This window comes from Musa acuminata, chromosome BXJ1-8, assembly GCF_036884655.1.
Source record: "Musa acuminata AAA Group cultivar baxijiao chromosome BXJ1-8, Cavendish_Baxijiao_AAA, whole genome shotgun sequence".
Taxonomy (NCBI): Eukaryota; Viridiplantae; Streptophyta; class Magnoliopsida; order Zingiberales; family Musaceae; genus Musa; species Musa acuminata.
The window spans coordinates 49062251-49084779 of NC_088334.1; the positions used below are offsets into that span (position 1 = coordinate 49062251).

The 22529-nt window shown below is 38.1% G+C and overlaps 5 protein-coding genes across 8 annotated transcripts; 4 read left to right on the top strand and 1 right to left on the bottom strand.

The window, feature by feature from the left end:
- Positions 1–1729: 1729 nt before the first annotated feature.
- Positions 1730–2562, top strand: LOC103995989 (calmodulin-like protein 3). The gene has a single exon (XM_009416773.3). The coding sequence runs from the start codon at positions 1891–1893 to the stop codon at positions 2341–2343; it is 453 nt and encodes a 150-aa protein (XP_009415048.1). The 5' UTR covers positions 1730–1890; the 3' UTR covers positions 2344–2562.
- Positions 2563–2823: 261 nt separating this feature from the next.
- On the top strand, positions 2824–8122 carry LOC103995988 (uncharacterized). 3 transcript variants are annotated; one of them, XM_009416769.3, is made up of 3 exons: positions 2824–3195; positions 3645–4626; positions 7839–8122. In XM_009416769.3, the coding sequence occupies exons 2-3, from the start codon at positions 3715–3717 to the stop codon at positions 7983–7985; spliced, it is 1059 nt and encodes a 352-aa protein (XP_009415044.2). In that variant the 5' UTR covers positions 2824–3195; positions 3645–3714; the 3' UTR covers positions 7986–8122. The 3 variants fall into 3 exon arrangements, with proteins under 3 accessions (XP_009415044.2, XP_009415046.2, XP_064936695.1); XM_009416771.3 differs by having other exon boundaries at positions 3707–4626; XM_065080623.1 differs by having other exon boundaries at positions 2824–4626.
- Positions 8123–9134: 1012 nt separating this feature from the next.
- On the top strand, positions 9135–13999 carry LOC103995987 (protein NLP2). Of its 2 annotated transcripts, none has more exons than XM_009416766.3 (5): positions 9135–10654; positions 11033–11074; positions 11166–11921; positions 12322–12445; positions 12647–13999. In XM_009416766.3, exons 1-5 carry the CDS (start codon positions 9776–9778, stop codon positions 13675–13677), a joined length of 2832 nt encoding a protein of 943 aa, XP_009415041.2. In that variant the 5' UTR covers positions 9135–9775; the 3' UTR covers positions 13678–13999. The 2 variants fall into 2 exon arrangements, with proteins under 2 accessions (XP_009415041.2, XP_009415043.2); XM_009416768.3 differs by having other exon boundaries at positions 11166–11498.
- A 1102-nt stretch (positions 14000–15101) lies between these two features.
- Positions 15102–16134, top strand: LOC103995986 (uncharacterized). The gene is made up of 2 exons (XM_009416765.3): positions 15102–15291; positions 15446–16134. Exons 1-2 carry the CDS (start codon positions 15242–15244, stop codon positions 15933–15935), a joined length of 540 nt encoding a protein of 179 aa, XP_009415040.2. The 5' UTR covers positions 15102–15241; the 3' UTR covers positions 15936–16134.
- A 3015-nt stretch (positions 16135–19149) lies between these two features.
- LOC135588482 (F-box/LRR-repeat protein 12-like) lies at positions 19150–20589 on the bottom strand. Its single transcript, XM_065080625.1, has 2 exons — positions 19571–20589; positions 19150–19443 (listed from the first exon to the last, which is right to left on the bottom strand). Exons 1-2 carry the CDS (start codon positions 20447–20449, stop codon positions 19381–19383), a joined length of 942 nt encoding a protein of 313 aa, XP_064936697.1. The 5' UTR covers positions 20450–20589; the 3' UTR covers positions 19150–19380.
- Between the last annotated feature and the right edge of the window lie 1940 nt (positions 20590–22529).

Sequence of the window (22529 nt, forward strand, 5' to 3'; positions counted from 1 at the left end):
TGTACTCCCTAAAAAAGAATGGGTTAGTGTTTAGTGTGCCTCATACTTTTTTGAAGTGTAATAGCTGTGATATTCTAAAGTAATGAGACACTGATTTGGAGGAACTTGAGATTATCATATTGCAAAACAATTCTTTGGTCAATGGTTGAACTATCTATCACATGAAGCCTAAGAGTTGCAGAATAAAGCCTTGGTCTATGGTTGGTCAGGAAGTGTTGCAGATTCTGACAACAAAGTATTGCATATTATTTCCAAACCATTCAACACATAGATCCATAAAACATGACTATCCTATAAAATATTTTTAATAAATATAAAATTCTTGATGTCCTCCACTTCAACTATTCAAATTTTCTCCATGAGTATGATATGACCAAAAGACAGACTTGTAATGAAGGAAGAAATTAGTTTGTTTACTCACTGTGCAGCCTTCAATATGATTCTCAAAGGACATCACCCACATGTTTGTATTATTTTTTTGGGAGACACTAAAAGTAGATTCTACCTTAGAAGCTTGTCCTCAGGTGGACATGGATACCTTAGAATGAGCTTGAGAATCAAAAGCAAAGTAGGTTGTAGGTTGAATGCAGATGAATATTTTTGAAGTCTATTCATTTTCTAGTCCAATAGCAAGTCCTTTTACCTATTCTTATATGAAGGAAAAAAGAAACCAAAAAAATACTTGTCTTCTCCTTCCTCTTGATCACCAAATCTCACTTTCAAAGATGCCAATCAGTGTTGCTGCTAACCTGGGTTGGCAACTTTAGGTGAGAATATTACTATTTCTAACTTGCAGTGGTTGGGAAATGCAATTAGATTCTTAGATGAAATAAGCACTGATCATTTACACTTGTAGTGTTTCCATTTAGTGCTTCTATGTTTCAGAAATCCACCAAAGTGAATTCTCTTGATTTATGATAACCTTTTCCTTCCTCTCTTCCTCTCAATCTGCAAACTGTTATGACCCCCCCCCCCATTCATTTTCTTCTTCCCTTTCTTCCACTTTCAACTTATTTGTAATATCTTATTTCATTTTTCTTCAACAATTTGTGAAATCCAAGTTCCAAAAAGATTCTTTCACCTTATATAGGTCTACAACAAGTTCTTGTTGTCCTCAAATTAGCACCTAGAAAAGAAAACTCTTGCCTGTAGATTCCCAATCTTTTGCATCACAAAACATCAAACCTTCTTCACTGACCACCACCATGGCTCTCACAAGCTTCTTGTGCAAAGGAGTGTGCATGGCTCCTAAGCTTGTTTTCATTTATGAGGAAGGTGTGTTGACCCTATCCAATGGTTAGAGAACAATGGATGCAACTGTTCATAATAGGTTTCTTGATGACATATATTTATCTTGTGTATTCATTATCCTTTCATCTTTGATTTCGATGATGAGTTGTTATCATCAAGTGATTGATGCTTGCAAAAAGAAAATTTTCATGTTTGAATCAAAGTGAGTTTCAATAAAAATAAAATTTATTTAATTTTCTCCGATCCAATCGAGGTTAAGTAATTTCTTTGGTAGCCGAATTATCTGTATATCGATACTTATTATCTGAGATAATTAATATAATAATTTGTATATTTATAAATTAATTAATTTGTTTCGATGATGATCTAATTTTAGTATTAGGAGGAGAAGATAGGAAGAGAAGAGAAGAGGAGATGTGGCCTCAAAGCTTATCGCCACCTCCAATTCCTCCGCACCACACAATCCATTGGGCAATGAAACCAACTCCTGCCAAGTATACTCGTGAGGCGTTCCCTTTCTTGGCCTTTACCTCAGCGGCAGCCTCCTCCTCCTCCTCCTCCTCCTCTTGCGTTCTTCTCGCCATTCTCTCTCTTTCTCTACTTCAGCTTCTCTGCATCTGGATCTCCATTGCATCCGCGATGGACCCGTCGGAGCTGAAACGGGTCTTCCAGATGTTCGACCGCAACGGCGACGGCCGCATCACCAAGGCGGAGCTCACCGACTCGTTGGAGAACCTGGGGATCCTCGTCCCCGAGGCGGAGCTGGCGTCCATGATCGAGAGGATCGACGCCAACGGCGACGGTTGCGTGGACGTGGAGGAGTTCGGCACGCTCTACCGCACCATCATGGACGAGCGGGACGAGGAGGAGGACATGCGCGAGGCCTTCAACGTGTTCGACCGCAACGGCGACGGGTTCATCACCGTGGAGGAGCTGCGCTCCGTGCTCGCCTCCCTCGGCCTCAAGCAAGGCCGCACCGCCGAGGACTGCCGGAAGATGATCAACGAGGTGGACGTGGACGGTGACGGCGTCGTCAACTTTAAGGAGTTCAAGCAGATGATGAAGGGTGGCGGGTTCGCAGCTCCCAGCTAATGGCTGCCTCCTCGGAAGAATCAGGATGTAGATAGCGATGACGACGACGGATTTGGATTGGACGAAGGAAGCATGCAAGCAGATGAGTTCAACCCACATAACGTAGCATCCGGTCACCGCCACACCACTATAGATTGCTCTATAGATCGCACTGTTTCTGTATCAGCATGTCTCTATTTCATTCCATGTTTAATTAATATTATATAATATTTTATTGTACATATCAGTATTTTTTTCCTAAATATTTTTTAAAAAATAAATATGGAGATTTACCACTTGTTTAATAATTTAATGTATTGACCAACCTACATTTTTATTGATATTTATACATTTTTATTTTTTAAATGATATTTTGACCTATAATAATAATAAGATTTTAGTTTGAATTATATATATATATATATTGTTTTATTTCTGAGTCTGATTAATAATAATGCTATTTTATTTGTTTCATATTCTCATATATTTTGAGTTAAACTAATCAATTAAAATCATATTTAATAATTATTAATATATGCTTTATCAAAAGTTTTAAGGATAATATACATTATTTTAAGTTTTATGAAACTCTAAAAAATAATCAAATAACCAAAAGAAATTATAATAAAAATAATACAGTAAGCTCTGCCGCAAAGAGGTTTGCTGCGGTGGGAGGCTTCATCACCGTTGAATTCCCATCGCCTCCCCGATCAGATCTCGTATCCAACGGCCAGCAGGAAAAGGATGCGTTTAGTACGCTTTCGCCACCCCATTTCCTTCTTCCCCGTTCGGAATGGAAGCGGTGAAGCAGTTGGATCCGCCAAACAAACTCGTTGATTCTTGATCCGTCAAGAAAAGGTTGCGAGAAATCAGGTGATTTTGCCTCCTTCCCTCTCTGTGATCGAATTCTGGAAGAATCAAGACTGTGCTCGCCTCGATTAGAGAATCAGAAAGGAAGTCTTGCTCGTGTTGTCGTTGATGTGCTCATTGGTTGTAGAGTTTTGATGATTTGAGTAATTTGGTTCTGTCGATGCGTGGCTTTGCGTATCATTTGAAGTTTTCCTTTTCTCATTTGTTTTGTAGAATGATTAGGCTAAAAAAAATCACTTTTTTTTTCTTCTCATTATAAGCCCTGTTTTGTTCCGTTTGAGTGAATGCGATCGATTGATGATTATTCCACAGATTATGCATGCTGTTGCCTGTCACCGGCTTGTGCTATGGTTCACCCTTTTTTTCTACTTGCAACATGAATTGCTTGCGGTGCTAATATATGGAAAACCATCTGAAGATATTGATGCTTTTCTAGTTGTTCCTTGTGCCAGCTTGTCTATTTAGGAGTCATTGCACTGATTCTGATTGGTACTGGTTCATAAACTTTGGTTAGAAGGTGCGATGGATGTCCCAGAATCAGATTGTGGATTTGTAAACGAGAGTGAGCCGTTGTTTCATTGCAATCAATGTGACAAGGAGTTGGTGCGGAAGATAGCACAATTACTGCTTCCTGGATTGGCCGCAGCTTGTGTTGACAATACCACTGGTCTGTTCAAGAGTGCAGCTTCTGTTGCTGTTGTTACGAGGAAGGAGATGGTGGACTATCTCAAGCAAAGAAGTCAAATGTATGTCACGGAAGCTGTAGGCCAAGGAGATGATATTGCGAATATGGTGGAAGAATTTTCTGATGAACCAACTGAAATCATATCCGGTTTTGTTGATGATTTTGCAAGTTCAAAACGGAACTTGTTCAGTCGTGTTTCGGGTTGGTTGTCCAGCGAAAGCCGAGAAGACAAGTTTGATGATTTTGTGCAGGAAATGGAGACAAATGTGTTCTGGTCAATTGATCGGAGGGAAGCCATTGCAGAAATCCTGATCAGGAATGTGGACTTGAAGAGAGCATTCCACTGTTCAAAAAAGTTTGACTCTGCTCAACAGCTTGCTGAGCATGAAACCCAATGTAGCTTCAGGATATTAGGTTGCACAAACGAGGGATGCAAGGTTAAATTTTCTGCTATTCATGCAGAAAAGCATGACTCAGAATGCCCTTTTAAGGTCATTCCATGCGAGCAAAAGTGCTCAGAGAGAATAGTGAGGCATGACATGGACAGACATTGCATAACCATATGCCCCATGAAGCTTGTCAACTGCCCTTTCTACCAAGTTGGTTGTCATTCTGCTTTCCCACTGTGTAATCTTGAGAAGCACTGTTCAGAATGTCTACGGTCACACCTACTGTACGTTCTTCAAGTGCTTCACAAGCAGGAGGCTTCGGTGGAAGAGCTAAGACAGCGTGTGCAACTCTTGGAAAAGGTTTATTTTTTTCTCAGATTGCTGTTCTCTTGCTTATTTTTATATTCACAAGCAAATATTTATCGTGTCTCCTTTGTCACATACAGTTAGTAGTTGCATTGTCAAACATGTTTGTGAAAATTACAATATGACAAAAACACTTATACATAGATATATGATGACTTATGAATTTGCAGATTCTATGGCTAACCAAGGATCTATTTAGTTCACAGTTTACATGTGCGCATATACTCGACCAACATTAAGTAATTGCAACTATGTGACATGTTGTTTTTCAACAGTGCTCAAGAGAATAATACAAAGAGATCTTGTTCATGCAAAAGTTCATCAATTATTTGTGGATTTTCTCAAAAAATTACTGAATCTTATGACTATGCTTGTGATTCCATTGCCTCTCTCTTCTGTGATCCATTTCTGCAACCTTAGCTACATCTATTTTGTACGTAATCAACCAGCGGTCCTTTGTTGTTGTCCTTTACACTGTTTACCTGTTACAATTTCTCTTACTGAAGTGCCTTTCCACACTTGTGTTACAGCCAAACCATTGCTGCTCCTAGGCCCTTAACTACTGCTACCCTCGCTCCATGTCCTTATGTCCCAACCTACTTCCGAGTTACCTCACATTACTTTAGTGTGAGATCTCAGTTTTTGACATTTTGATTCAACCATGGCACCATGCTAAGATATTATCTTACTTGTTCACAATTTCCTGTTCATGGGTGCTTCGTTTTCTGGATTTCTTAATGCTGGAGAGCAATTTATGGTTTCTCATATATGGTTATTCACCAAATATTGTCTCAAATAAACAAGTCCAGTAATATGCATAGGTGCATGCATATCCTCATTCAGATCAATGCCACATAAAGATCAACATGCATAAAGCACACTGTGGTGACCTCTGGAACTCCCTCTGAGTTTCTGGTTTTTTATTCTGGTTAGCCATTTTTTGTTAGCATATTGAATTTGCCTTTTTTCTGATGATGGTTCTCTCAATCAAACTAGAGATGAGTAAATCTTCTGTATCAAGGGCTTAAATCATGGTCCAAAACCAGTTTTGATAACTGTTTGGACCATTTAAACAGCTGTATATTGGGCATATGCCAACCTGTGCCGCTCGGTAACACCAGAAAAAATAAATAAAAACTAAATATCCACACCGATGCCAACAATGTCATCCAGTAAACACTGGTCGATATGTACTGATTTGACTGGTAATTGAAGCCTTGGTTTGGATAACTGCAGTGCTGTAAATATCAGTTCTTTTTTTGGATTTGATTGGACATATTGAATGGATTGATGTGCCATTGGATTCTTCTTAGATAAGGACATTTTCCTGAGTGTTGGATTCTTGTTTTATATATTAGCCCAGCATGTTCCTCTTTTTTATTTTTGTGTTTGTGCCATGGTAGCCATTATTGTGTGCATTTTGTTACTGTAATCCACACTGCAAGGATTTAATAAATAGTGTTAACAAGAAAAAGTTTCCTAGGACCTACCGAAGATCTTGAAAGTTTGCAGCTATACACAAACTACAAATGCAATCATGAAAAATTGTCAAAATTAGAAGAAAACAATCTGTATGACGAAAGTCATTATTTCTACACACCAGGTAAGATGTTAATTCATGTAGGCATGTTAAGTTTGTTGATGTTAGGGAAGATCTTCTTGTGAGCTTAAAGTGCTGCTTCACAGAGAAGGCAAGCATCAGCACACCATTAGAACAAGTGGAGCCTTTTTCCAACATGATAGTGACTACAAAGCCGTGCACTCTTTCTTGCATATCATCTTTTCAAAGTCGATAGTGACTACATTTTTTTTTCCCTTTAGTGCTATATTCTAAAACCAATCCAAATATAATCTAGCTCCATTGTAAATCTTGTTTATCATGTGGATGGTTTGGCAATTCTTGTATGCATTAATGTCAAGTGTCCAGATATTTAGAAAAATTCAAACACAGAAACTACTATAAACTTGCAACACCACACAAATTTGTATTATGCAAATGTTTCTCATGTGGATATAATCTGATATGCTTACCACGTTGGAATAATGATTTGCTATATAAATCCATAAAGAACAGACCTGATGTGGAAGTCCATATAGGAAATTTCAATAACTTTTGGGTATAATGATGATCAAGGATTAAAATCTTGGTCCAATGCTATAGTGGTTACCGATTGGACTAGTACAGGATCGGTATGGTTTGAACCGTTTGGTACTAACGATACCAACAGAACCCTTTAAAGTATCTATATATATATATACACACACACACACTTAGGTTGAATTTCATCCTTACTCAACGGGTGGGTCTTGCAGCCAAGCTCCCTTTTGCCTTTGCACTCGAGGGTCAATCTCCGTCCGGCACGAAGAAACCTTTGCATGCCTCTGTTACCTTTCAGGAGGTCTATGCCCCATAGAAACTGTCTACTTGAGATTATCCCTTGGCCCATAGGTCCTAACACAATATTAGAATTATAGCTCTTTCAACGTGGTATTTCACTGAAGGCTCGGGCCCTCTCGGAAGGAGGCCTTTTTCGCCTTCCATCTAAGCTATGCAAGAAAGATCTAAAGTCAATCCTAGGGAATAGTAAAGTTTCATAAGGTCTTTCTGTCCAGGTGTGGGTAGTCTGCATCTTCATAAATATATCTATTTCATTGAGCCTTTTTCCGAGACAATGCTTAGATCGTTACTTCTTTCATGTTAGTTGAAACTTACTCGACAAGGAATTTTGTTACCTTATATATGTATATATATATATGTATATGTATATGTATATATATATACATATACATATAAATAAATAAATATATATATATATATATATATATATATATATATATATATATATATATATATATATAGAGAGAGAGAGAGAGAGAGAGAGAGATTAAAACTTCTTATTGATGATCAGTGATTCATTAATCCAAAATCTACCCTTAAAACTTCTTGCCGAGGACAATATTCACAATATTGTTATTTTGTTGCTTACTAGCAATTATACCTGATTCATGTCGACTCAAAATGAGTAATATAAATGCGTGCCTAAATTGTTTCTTTGCTGATGGGTATCTTTTGCATTAGACTTCTTCATTTTGGTTGCTGTCTTATCAGCCAATTGGAATATAATTGCAAAACAAAAGAGGTGAAAGAACTTATCTTTGTTTATGATTAAACACAATGCTGAAGATTGATTGTTATGATTTTGCAGTCCCATACTCTGAGCGAATTGTCTGAAGCCTTGGATGTGAGATCGCTTACGCTGGTGATTAAGGAACAAGAAGCAAAAATGAAGAAACTGGAACGCGATCTCAGTAACATTAGAGATAATCAAAAGCTTGCAAAGAATGTAAAATGAGATGAGATTCTGTTGGCAAAGGACATGTTTGTGGTTGTTTTGACTTTCTGAAGTCTCGGCTATCAGTTGCTCATATGGAATATGAAAGTAGTTTCTCCTTTATAAATCAAATGGATTTGCATAGGAATCATCATGGATGCATTGCTGTTTGTTGTTTCAAAAGGTCGTTTCTTGTTCATTGATTAATATTTATATACCATTACACATTTCAACATTCTCATTGGTCTTTTGAGAGTGAGTTTTGGTATAGTGGTAATGTTGCTCCTTATTCGAGTCCTAAAATTAAGAATCATTGATCCATTGTCACTAATGAGTCATACGAAACACATATTTTTCTCATTGCAAGTGATATTTTAAAAAAATAGCAGCTGAGCTACTTTTGTTTTTTAATGCTCATATCAACTTATGTTATATAAGCATTTGTTAGTATCTTAAATTCAATCTAATAGATGTTGAAGTCTTCCTGTGATGTAAAACATTGAATAGTTTCATATATCTATATATCTGAATGTGTGTGTGTGTGTGTGTTTATGTATAATTTTAATTGTAATGATTTTAATTGATCTCACAGCTCTCAAGTTTTTGGTCTAAATCTTCGTGTCATCAATGCTTTCATATTATTTCTTTCTTTGTTGGACATTGGAACTTCCATTTCTTGATGAATGGGAGGCATGTTCTTTGTTTCTGTGTTATTAATTCCATGCAGCTCTCCAAGTCAACGATGTCAGATTTGGCTCCAAAGTCAACGATTATAAAACGGTCATTAAAGTTAATTATACCTGTATTAGTACATTGTTAAGACTGTTGTTATAGGAAACATGTAATCATGATATGATCCTAATTCATATCACCTAAGAACGGTCAACACTATTTGATAGGATCAATCAATAATCATAATAATAACAAGAAGAAGAAATAAATGTTGTTATCGTCATCATCATCTTATTTATCTTTCAAACATTTTCTATTGGAAAGCCATAGAATTTTCTGACAATTATCATTATTATTATTTGACATTTTAGATGATTAATGACGAGTAAAGAAACCAAAAGAATATTGTTTTTGAAAGAAAAAAAAAAAAAGATAATTTCAAATGGCAAATTAGTAAATTTTGGTGGGGGTTCAATTGATACCCGCCGCAATTTCCCGGCCGCCTTTCGCCTCGCAGAACTCTTCGTGTCGGTCGCGCCCTCTTTCGCCGCTGCGTTTCCAGTGGATTATGATAAGTCATCGGAGCCGAAGGTTCCTGATGGGATCAGATCGAAAGGTGGAATCCTGCTGCCACCTCAGGCCATCTCCTTGGGAATCTCCTGCTCTCTCTCTCTCTCCCTCTCCAAGTGTCTGAGCTAGGGTGTCGGTTGCGGTGGAACCCTCTTCCGCCGACCTATCCTCTTTTGTCCATGATTGTGCTCCTTGTTTGTCGCTTTGTTCTGTTGCGATGGATTAGGCGAGGCGGTCGGAGAATTGATTTGCTGGCGATTTGGAGGAAAGTTCACATTTTTTGAATCGGAAGACTTGTTGTTTAGCTGGAGAAATGGATCGAGAGCTGAACTGGGGTTCTGGCGGCGTTTTGGATCGGTCGCGCTGCGAGAGATGCGGTTGCAGCTTTTCGGTACTGCGGATTTACCTTTTTCCGGGTGGGAATCGGTCTATGATCTTTGAACCTATTGCGAAAATTCCAGCAGAAATCTTATAAATGGAAGAATCGAGCTCCCTCCGGGGGAAAAGATTGTGGTGGTGTCTTTGGTGGGACAGAGTGCTTAAAGGTCGGCTTTTGTGCAGGAACCTCAATGGATATGGGTCCTGGTACGGATGGTTTCGCCACTGCGGATTGTGGATGGAGTGGGAGCCCGATTCCTTGTGATCCTTTTGCCCTCTCGGAGCTCGTCAATTTTGATGGTTATATTGAATCCTGCAGTCCTGCTACGATTGTGGACCAGATTTTTACTATGAGCTTTTCGATTGTTCAACAAACGCCTGGTGTGTGGGCTTCCCCCGCGCATCATCTCATTGCTGGAGACACTAGCGTTGCAGCTGGTACTTACTACAGCTGCGGGGAGAAGATGGCTTCACAAAAAGCTAATTTGCTGTTGGAGCTGCCGTCGCATCGCCCTGGGATGGATATTGCAAGTAGGAAGATTGGTTGCTTTGATTTTGATGACATATCGAATGAAGGGAACTCGACTGTTCCTAGACCTTTCGGAGGGGTATCTCTTCCAGACAGGATGCTTAGAGCACTGTCCTTGCTCAAGGAATCATCATGTGGTGGTGCAATTCTCGCCCAGGTCTGGATGCCCATTAGACAGGGCAACCATTATGTATTAAGCACCTCCGAACAGCCCTTTCTCTGCGACCAAAATCTTGCTGGATACCGTGAAGTTTCTAGGCATTTCACGTTTTCTACCAAGGATGCACCTGGTTTGTTTTTGGAGCTTCCTGGGCGTGTATTTATCAGTGGAAGACCAGAGTGGACCTCAAATGTCATCTATTACAAGAGATTTGAGTACTTGAGAGTGGACTATGCAGTCATTCATGATGTCCGTGGATCGCTCGCGGTGCCTATTTTTGATCCTGATGGATGTTCCTGTCATGCAGTACTTGAGCTTGTTACAACGATCGAAAAACCAAACTTTGATACAGAGATGGAAAGTGTTTCCAAGGCTTTGCAGGTTAGTGCTGCTGTATAGGACCTTATTTTTCTCTATTAATCAAATTGATTTGTTTTGCCAATATATAATGATGAAAGTCATGTTAAGGGTATTTAGTGTAGTATACTGCTTCCTCCGTTTGCATATTGTCCCTTGGTTTCTCAGAGGTCACAGGGACAGAAAGGGATCACTTGTTTGGATCCTTGCTCAAAGGCAGACAGATTCTCAAACTATGACTTTTTTGTTGTATAAGTCTATTTATCTCACTATCTGTTGGCTACCACAACTCATTGTGAGAGAACATGCTTGTCTTTGTTGGGTAGGTAAAATGGACATTTTAGCAGATGTTTTAGATTTTTTTTCCCTTATGTTACTGTTTTTATTCTGTTCCTTCTGCAGGCTGTGAACTTGAGGAGCATAAAAGCACAGGCTCATCAACAGGTATTAATGAATACCGAGTAGTGACCATGTTTTGTATTAAGTGGGAATGAAGCTTTTAAAAGATGCTTACGAAAAAAGGTTCATTTTGCAGAGCTTCACAAAGAGTCAGATATCTATATTTTCGGAGATACATGATGTTTCGAGAGTTATTTGCCATGCACACATGTTGCCGCTTGCAATTACATGGATACCCATTTGGTGTGATGATGGTGCAATATACGAAGCCAAATTCGAGAAAGATGAAATAGGGGTGATGAAGCCAACTTCAAGGAGGACTATCCTCTGCATCCAAAAGTTGGCTTGCTACGTTAATGATAGACAAATGAAGGATTTTCTTCATGCATGTGCTGAACATCACCTCGAGAAAGGACAAGGTGTTGCTGGGAAAGCACTCCGATCAAACTATCCATTCTTCTCCCCTGATGTAAGAGTATATGATATACGTGAATATCCACTTGCACACCATGCCCGTAGGTTTGACCTTCGTGCTGCAGTTGCATTTAGGCTGAAGAGCACATACACTGGAAATGATGATTACATCGTAGAGTTCTTTCTGCCAATCAATTGCAGAGGCAGTGAAGAGCAACAACTCTTGTTAAGTTACCTCTCAAGTACCATGCGAAGAATTCATGGGAGCTTGAGAACTGTCCTGGATGCTGAAATAGGTGGGTCGGAGATCATGAGAGTAGGCAATCATAACGAAGCATCCTTAGGTTCCTCATCAACTGCCTTCTCAATGAAATCCTCTCAATTGATGGACGGCAATAGTGAAACAACTGCTGAAATGCATTTTGGTGTTCAGAATATGGAGTCTAATGAACAAAGTGCAGGTGCTCATCATGAGCAGGTGCTTGTCTTAGCTTTGACCTTTGTTTTGTGTCATGCTTTGAAGATAGTTGCTTTGGAACTTGAATTGTCAGTTTCATCATCTTGATTGATTGCCAAGATTCGAGTACTCTCTTTGTAAGGTGCTCAATGGTGCAGTACGTACTACTTAGTAAGTAAGCCAGTCTGCTAAAAGGTTAATAATAATAAATAAAGTTCAGTCTGCAGGTTGAGCTAATGGTTTATATCAACCAGATATTATGTATGTTAACTTGATGGATATGCTTGGTGTTTTTAGTATCTCAATAAGAACACTAATGGAATCTTGCTTATTCACTTTGTTGCACTGGTACTTATTATTATTCAAATTAAAGTTGTTTGTTCTATATGGTCCAATTCTACATTTCTTTTCTATTTTCCAGTTAAAGTCCATCTCAATGAAACATATGGAGAAAAAACGCAGCACAGCTGAGAAGAATATTAGCTTCAGTGTTCTTCAGCGTTATTTTTCTGGAAGTCTGAAGGATGCTGCAAACAGTATTGGTGGTGAGCTTTCTTTCTGTACCTTAGAACTTGGATATTATTGTCTAAAAGTAGTTCCTTGGCTTCACAATTATGACACATAAAAATGGTATTGTTCTCCTTTATAATGTAATCTTAAAGTTGTTTTACCTGGAAACAGTAGTTTATAGATCTTAAACTCTTCACTTGGAGATCATTTCTTTGAACATGTGATAACTGTGGCAGTTTGTCCGACAACATTGAAAAGGGCATGCAGACAATATGGAATTTTGAGATGGCCATCCCGCAAAATAAAAAAGGTCAATCGTTCACTGCAGAAGATCCAGAAAGTGATAAGGTCTGTACAAGGAGTTGATGGAGCACTAAAATATGATCCTTCTACTAGGTGCCTTGTTGCATCCGTCTCCCCGCCAGAAAACCCACCATTGATATCCTCAGAGCCAAAAGGTCAAGATCTTATGCCTGCTTCTTCTTCACACCACAGCGAAACAAATCACTCCATTGGGAAGGTGGAGCAAGATTGTTTTTTCCATGGCAGAAACCTAAGGGGGGCCATGTTAAAATGTGAAACAAATAAACTTGGTATCCCTTCGAATGACTGTCATAGAGACTTTACTTCTGATGGAGGTCTGTTACCATATGCTAACATGCAAGGTGCGTTGAGCTGGCCATCGTATTCAAAAGATGCTTCAGACAGTTCATATAATTCAAAAGAAGCAGTCTGTCAAGGTAGCAAAGATGGCTTAAGTTTCATGACCAATGAATGTCAGATTATGTCAAGAAACTTTAGTTTTGTAGCATTGCATCAAATGGCAATGGAAGTAGAGTGTAATGATGGAATCATAGAACACAGTCATCCTTCTTCCGGTATGACAGATTCATCTAACGGCCGTGCATTGAATCACCCTAGTTTTGAGAAAAGCAAGGCATTGATCTCCCAAATAGGCCCATTGATTACAGTGAAGGCTACATACAATGGTGACACTGTTCGATTCAAGTTCTTGCTGTCCATGGGTAGCCACCACCTGTTTGAGGAAATTGAAAGGAGATTCAAACTGCTGGCAGGAACATTCCAGCTCGAGCATATGGACAATGATGAAGAGTGGGTTCTGTTGGTGAATGACTCTGATCTGCAGGAGTGCATCAATGTACCAAATAATATTGGATCGAAGACGGTGAAGCTTCAAGTCCGAGATGTCCCTTGTAACATCGGCAGCTCGGCCAGTAGTAACTGCCTAAGGCCCATGAAGCCTTGAAGAGGAGAGTTAACTGATGCCTCATTAGTCTGTGAATTGGTTAGGCTATATCATTTTGGTAGTGGGTAATCAACATAGGAATCTTATCTTTAGGGATGCCAGTATGTCTCTCGTATTACCATGTTTACATATTCTAAATGTAAAATGGATATGAATTATTCAGTTAGTAAAGGTGCGGAGGAGCTTTCTTCTATATAGTATCCTATATTTTGCTGCAGCGGTTAACCCTTCAGATTGTGGGCAAGTCCTTGTGGGCTGTTACGTTATTATTGTATAAGTGTAATTTATATGTAATGAAATGTTGTCGACAGATTTGAATTGATATATCGTGTAAAAGTTTTAAAAGATCTCTCTCGTTTGAAAATTTTGAAATATTATGTTTAGTTTATGATGATATGAAAATTCATAGTAAATGGTTAGAGTTTTTTATTGTATAAATTTTTATACTTGTGGATTTATAAGTGTAGTTAATGTTTTGTTAATTGGTTTGAGTTTTCATAAAATTTGAGTGATATGATATATGATTATAAACTATACAGGTTTTATGCGGATGTGAATTTTGACTCTGAATGTTTCTTAACGTCCTCAAATGTTAGTTTGAATCCTGGATTAGATTGTTGATGAAAATTTAATATTATTGATTTAAAACAGGATCACACCTCTTGAATGTGATAATTCGAAAGGGCATGACAGAGTACTTGAATGCACCTCCAATGCATGCAAATAAGTTTTCTCGGAAACTGTTTCGGTATTGTGGTTCAGTATCTTATACAGTTGGTGGTTGCTGGTTTTAATGAGTTATATCATCAGTCAATGTCTCCATATGTGGATTAGCGATTATTAACTTTGTCATCCAAAATCTTTTCAAGATGTCACTACAATTCTTGTCAGCTTCTGTAGTATCCTGCTGTTGATATTATTATTAAAGTGCATTCATGTTCAGCAGTGATCATGTTCTCTTTTTCCACTTCTTCTCAATCTCACAGGCTTCAGGTTACCAAAAGATAAATCCTGATGCCACCCACTCTAAAGACTTTATGGTGCACCTCATTTTTTCTTGTGTTGGTAATGCTTTGCATTTCAAGTGTTAGTAGGAGACACAGTAACCTTAACCCCATTGTAGTTAGAAAGGAGTCATAATTGGAGCCTTTCAACTCCAGTGAAGAACAGCCAAGAACACTTTTGAGATGGGCCAGGGTTATGATTTAAAACTGCCATTTAATCATTTTGTGTTTGTGGTTGCACCAACAAAATCATGATTTAGGGTCATTAGATTTGACCCTAACTAGATAAACTAATCATTGCACAAGATTGAGGACCTCAGGTAGTCCTTGTGACAGTGAAGGACCCTCCATCTGTTTCCTCTGCAGTTCATATTTGTTCCTCTAATAGTTCTTTCTACCACATTCTAAGGAGGCCTGCCAAACCAAGAACAGTCATCCTACAATAAAGAAAGGAAGAAGGAAAAGGACCACATTGCCATTCTAGAATCTGTTTAAGTGCAGCACAAATTGCACCACTCTGTTCACAGATCAACTCCAAGCTCTCATCCTCCAACTCTCCCATGTTTCTCCACTCACTATTGATGCAAAGGCAGAAGCACCCACAAAAAAGGCAAGCAAGAATCTGCACTCTTTACCACTCCTTTCCTGCATGCATGTTTTGCATCATATAGTCTCTGAACCTGAGTGACAGCACTAGAATTATACTGACCTTCAAACTATTCATGATACTTGAAGATCTTGATCGATGGCTTCTCACTTTCCAGGAAATCATGGTGTGGCAGAGTGATGGAGGTCATAATTCTATGGAAATCCGTAGTAAAACCTACAGCAGCAAAGTCTGAAGGGATTACAGCCAACTCCAACAAATCAAGGCTCAGAAAATGCACCTCTCTGAAGGCGGCTTCTTCGCTCACTCGAGTCTGTCTTTGTGCTCCAATCTCTTCCTACAATGAGGTGTTGCAAGCTGAAGTCTTGCCGCGAAGAAGCTACAGCTATTCGAGATCAAAGCCTTTCGCGGCACCACCAGAGAGGAGTGTCACAAGCATGAGAACATCCGGTGAAGGCCGGAGAGTGTTCAGGGGGAAGTCATTGACAGATGACATGATGATGAGAAGGTTTGTGGTGGAAGAGGAAGCCATGATGCAGCTGAAGAGGAGGAACCAAATGGAGTTCATCAGGAAGAGGAGTACCATGAGGAGGAGACAGATTGGACCCAGTCCTCTCAGTAGGATGGTAATGGCTGGAGAAGAATAGCTCTTATTACATGTTACAGGGGTGTTGTAACAAGTAGTGATACTTGCATTGCTGTTCTCTGCCTCTCAATGGCTTGTATGCAAACTCCTCATTTGGATCTTCATTTCTTCTTCATACTTTGTGTTTGGGGAATGATTGAGATTGTTTGTTACCACTTCATAATTCTAAGGTTAGCAATTGTATGTACCATATGGATCTGTACCAGTGTATCGAGTGCTGATACGTCTACACAACAAAAACAAATTGAAGAAACAAAAAAAAGTACAAAGTTTGTATCATTTGGTAACAGGTGGTATAAGCCTTATACCAATTGGTACAAGCCTTATGCTAGATTTATTGTCAGATTTACCAGCTTCAAGTATCCATAAAAATCAATAGACTGTGGAATCGATAAATATCATCCTTACCAAACTATACCATATGACTGACTCTCTTATAGTTAGTAAGGATCAATCAGGACATATGAACTGAATCTTGGAGAGAAATCAAATGCCTTTTTGGCAAAAGATGAATGATGTTTAGCTTCTCTTCTTTCTATTTTCCATCACTTTACAAGAATGAATCTGATTGCAAGAAGAAAAGTTGATAAAATGATGGAGATAAAGAAGAATGGAGTGATAGGTGAAAGATTGGCACCTTTTTCTTTTCTTTGTTAAGGACAGCACCTGTTTTCAACATCTATCATTCCTTGTGGGTCAGTTTCTTTTGCTCATACAAATATAATTCCATTTAAGGTCCCTAACTTGGGGTGTAGGACCCAGATAGATTCTCTGGTTTAGGTTGCTGACAAGCCTAAAATGGGGTAGCTGTATTCACTTGAGGACAAAACCAAGTTTGACTTCATGATCCAGTGTATACACTATTGGAAAATAGAAAAACTTGTACTATTGTTATTTGTAACATTACAAACTATGCAAATTGGTTCCTACATACAAGTATGATTAACACATCTGAGATGCATAGATTGGTCAGCAGTTCAGGTCCAAATCCTACTCATGGTAAATAAGTTCAAGTGAGTTTTAACCTAATATCCTTATTTCTTGGGGGGTCATGCTAAAAGATTACCAAATTGGTGAAGACTACCATGACTAGAAATGTGGTTAATAACCCTTGATTGTTCAATGATCATTCTCCCAAATCTGAGGGGACATTCTAATGGTTAGTTAAAGCATAGTGTGTTCAGTCATGAGGAGATTTTGAGTACAATAAACATCTAGTAGACATGGTTATACTTGAAAGTAAGGAGTAAATTTAATCCCTCTCCAGCTGAAGAAGATGAAGAAAATATAGTTACCAGAGGAATCTGATTAACTTCATGTAGAGATTTGTTGACCAGAACAAAAGCTACATGCAATATCCTGTGCTGTTCCTACAGGATCCTCTCTATGCAAACATACACTATGATGCTAGATTCAAGTCAAGGATACTGTGTCTGTGTGTGAGAGAGAGGGAGAGAGAGCATTCTTAAGATCTGCAATAAAGCTCCAAGGGTACATTGGCACTAGGGATCATGTACACTCACTCACCATCATGTCACTAGGCCTCACTTTAGTCACAGTCAGAAGTTGACAAGGAAAAGAAAGAACATACTCCCAAAGAACACATCATTATTTCACAATGATTAACTATGATGAGATTCAAACTACATCAATGGAAAATACTTTGTACATAATCCAACAAATCATTTTATTAAGGTCGATCTTGTTTGATAGCATTCACTGTTAACTCAATGAATCAAAATGGTACAAACTAGACATAACTATACTGCAGTACCCAGAGATGTTACTATTTTCCAACAACAACACTACATAAAAGCATATCTAAGGAAGATTTGATAGGCCCTCCACCCACCACATATTTAACTTGAAGTGTAACAACAGAGTTGCTGAAAAAATGGCACAGAAAAAGGAGGTTAATGTGAAAATTGTCAAGATAAAGGTGTCTGGAAAGTCCTGCTAAAGTAAGTGCATGTTTTCTTTAATTTCTACAAAGCACCAGTTTCTTTAGTTTCTATAAAGCACTAGAGAACATATGAAGTTGTTAATATACAAATATGGCAGAACAAAATATATTATAATTTCAAAAAAAAATCAGTGAAATTGTTATAAAATTTAGCTTACAGTAAATTGCCTTATTTTTTCAATATCCATGTGAGTGAAAAAGAAAAAGTGTCAAACTTGTTCCAATTTTCTGATTTTCTTGCCTATACATCTCTTGTTGATGCACACAAAGGATAGGTTAAATTTATTTATTTTCATAATTCTGCCTTCTTTTATCCAAAAGCCTATTTTAGCTTTTATAAACAAATATCAGTTTCAAAATTTTCAATTGATATATTTGCCTAAGAGTTCCCCTGAGAATGTTGGCTCATGCAAGGCTTAAAATGATAATTTTCTTCATTTAGGTTTAATGAATAATCATGCATTATGCAGGCTAATAGTGGAACACATTAAAGCCAATAATCTGAATTTAAACTAGTTACTTCCCTTATTTATTTTATCCAGAGAGACCATACACAAGCCACTCAGATCATCATCAATCTACAATACCTAATCAACAAAAAATGCTTCCCTTTGAGCAGTTCTACTTGGATAGTTTCTCCATGTAACTAGCTCCTGAACAAACCTGGTGTAACCTTGCAGTTGAAATCAGGAGATACAATTCTCAAATTGCAGATGTTCAAAAAATCAGCTAATTAAATGATGTTTTAAGAACAAATTCTTTAAATTCCTCAAATATCACTGGACACCAACTGGCTAAACTAACCACAAAAGGAAATTATGTGGCAAATGCAGATGTAAGAAAGAAGTAACTATTGCCAGACATAATGGGGTATTTGATGTTATTGGTAGCTAAGAATCAAGCTAGCTCCATGACCATTAGCCAAAACCCACCATCCATCATGTGACAATCAACCAATTCAACATCATATTGCCAATGATTTTGCATGATCTAAAGCAATAAATTTGTACAGCTGCACTCTAATGATGTGCGGTAAACAAAATCAAAGATGCTAGAAAATAACTCTCGGTAAAAGCATGATTGCAGTTGGATGATTTATATAGTCTGTGCAGAATATGTTAAATGCATTACAGTGGCAGCATTACTGGAGCTCAGCAAAACAGCAGATGATGAATAAAATCCTGGAATTGCTCATGACTTGTGGAATGGAATATTCAAAACGATAATATATCAAATCAACTTTGCATTCAAATTGGAATTATGAATGGGCTCATATTCAGTACCATTTTATTAATAATTTCGATTTAGGACCTCATTCATTAGCATATATACCTGTTCAATCATTTCATGCAAGTAGAAGGTAAAAATATGCATGCTCCCTAGATTCTAAAGAGTCCCAGCATGCCACCTTAATAAGCAAAAAATTTATTGATGGGAGGCCCAACCGAAACACATCCCTCTCTTCTTATCTGCACATCTTGCCTCAGCATCTTGAATGTCTCCAATCCCGTGTAACTGACACGATGACAACCATGCATATACAACACTGTGAGACGGACACAACCTCCCAAAGCGTGCAACCCTTGGTCACACAGATTTCGGCATCGATCGACATGCAAGATTTTTAAATTTCTACAACTTGACCCAATTGTGGACCATCCATCATTGCGTACCTCATGGCAAACAGAAAGACTCCATTCCTCAAGCAATGGGCATCCTTGTGCTATGGCTATCACTGAGTCATCACTAACGAACCGACACATCCGTAGATTTAAGTACCGAAGCTTTGTGGCAGATCCAGCACCAATCATAGCCAAGCCATCGGCACCTACACAAATTCGTGGATTAGAGATGTTCAGGTACTCAAGCCCACCACCACTAACAGCTTCTGACAATCCCTCTGGTGTAAGCATACATGAGTCAGCTTCTAAATAAGTTAAAGTTGATGAACATCCTGCAAAACCAATGCCTCTTACAGCCTTGCAGTATGATATCACCAGACAATGGAGTTTAGTGCATTCACTCGAGAGTGCATTGATCCCTCGATCAGAGATTTGCATGCAATAAGATAGATCTATATTCTCCAAAACTTTGCAATGTTTGGCAAGTATTCTCAACCCAATATCTGTAATATTACAACGGTAAAGAGTAATAGATACCAAATGGGGGCATCCTGTAGAGACATGAGCAAGACCATGTTCAGAGATGCCAAAACAACAATATAATGACAGGCACCTAATGTTTGACCCAAAATCTCGTAACCTTAGTAAGGCTGAATCAGGCAGCTCTGTGCACCCTGCTAGAGATATTGAGCTGAGATGTGGAAAACGAGTCAAAAGCCTTGGAAGATAAATAACATAGTTCCTGTATATATTTGGGTCATATGAGAACTGAAGAGCCAATGATCGCTGAGCAATGTTTTGAATCTGGAGCCAACGATGACATGTCAAGCCAAATGCATTACGGTCTGCTCTGTTCTGCAGCTTCTGAAAGATCATTAACAGACAATCATCGGGCAGGTACAAATTAACCCTCTCAAATTGACCATCCATTTTTGGTTTATTTATAACATGAACAACAGATGAACTAGTTCTGTTCCGAAGGTTGTAGAGCACGTGTTTTTATTGAATACTTTTGAGAGGTTGAGCTAGCAGACTCAAAGCCACAAAGAAGAGCTGATTCACTGTATCCATGGCCAATTAGGAGTCCACATTTGCGGCAGAGAAGTTTGGTTTTTGATCGATAACGTCCGCAAGTGATAGGAAGACAACTCACCTCATCCACTTGAGTGAAACGACTAAGATCAACAGAAACAAAAGAAATGACTCCTTTTTTGCTAGATTTTTTACAATCAGATCGAATCCCAGATGTGACTTGATTAGAAGAACTTAAATTCAAAGGATACCCACAAGAGCTGCAACTGCATGAAAATTATTATTGACACAGACTTAGTAGCTCATAAACATGAAAGATATGAGCAACATACAACAGTGTTCATTTCTACAGTAGGTTGACCAAGAAATAATATTGAAATTGCATCCACAGTACCAACTGCTGTTATGTTATATCCCATGCTCTGTCGCTTCTTAAAATATCATAGGATCCTTTTAAAGCTTCCAAATTTCATTCAACTAAAATTAAGTAATTAAGGATAGTGAACAATGATTACCAATGTCATCATGTGATGATGTTAGCATCAACACAACAAAGTACCAGCATCATGACATATTATCATAAAGCCTTCAAAATACATGTTGGTCTGAAAATTATCCTTTTATGTTGTGATCTAACAAAAAAGATTTACAAAGGTCCCATCAATATCGTCGATAGAAAAACAGTACTGAAACAATTCGTCATAATATATATATATATATATATATATATATATATATATATATATATATATATATATATATATATATATATATATATATATATATAATCTGAAAATAGTAGAAACACTTTTAAATGTCATTAAGCTAGACGCATGCGTTCCTCCATTTGCCCAACATGTAGATCTAAGAACATGCCCTTCGGTTAAGGCATTGGTTTGCACTTCAAGCAACAGCCCGAATGAAATTTACACTCCAATAAAGTCAACAGTCGTTGTGAAACACCAATCAGAATACCAATTATCGTCAATGAAATGAGCGCTGCAATTTCTAATATGCACATTTTCTTCCTCTCATCATCTATCCATCTATGTAAAAGAACTCAAGACATCCGCATTCTACGTCGAATGCATAATCAATCACTAAATCAACCAATTCCGTTGTTAACTCCACATGCAAATCGAACCAAGAATAAATCGGCCGAAAAGAACAAACAGCCCTCAAAGAAAAATTTCAACAGAAGCCCTAAATCCCACACGCAAAGGCCAATGAACATAGAGAAGTTCCAGAAAGCCATAAAAACACAAAGCGGATCCAAGAGAGGTTCCGGTCACGCCAAACTCGATTTCTATCACAAGAAAAAGCAGATCCCAAAAGGAAAACCTTCCCTGTTCCACAATACACCGATCGAAGGAAACGCTGCAATCAGAGCAATACCTGTAAACCACGTCCGCCTGGGACATCGTCAGCCGCCAAAATCGGATTCTGACGACGAAACCTTCACGAAAAATCCATCAAGGCATGGAGACATGGAGCTTCACAAGGGAATAAGAAAGGGGAGGAGAGGGAGAGCGGCGAAGCGCTCGGAAGGGGAAATGTTGTTGTTTTCCTGTTTTTTTGGTCAAAGGAGAGGTTATTATATCTCGTCAACGTCTCACGATTGGATGGTTACCACACGACCATTAAGATGGGATCACGACCGTCCAAATAGAGTACTCACTTCCGACGGCTACAGATTTTTCATAATAAACAATTTAAAATTAACCTACAACCAATTTTTTTATCGGACAAATTCATGAGAAAAGCTTCTCATTTCTTTCCTTTTCTTTTCCACGTGGAAAAAATAAAAAAAATAATACACTGATATTTTCTAAAATAAAAAATAAGACATCAGGTAGAAAATTTAAAAAAGGAATGATCGATAATAATAATAATAATAACAACAACAACAACAACAACAATAGAAGCTTTTATATCTGTTTAGGATTAAAGTATTTTTTTTTATAATTAGATTTCAAAA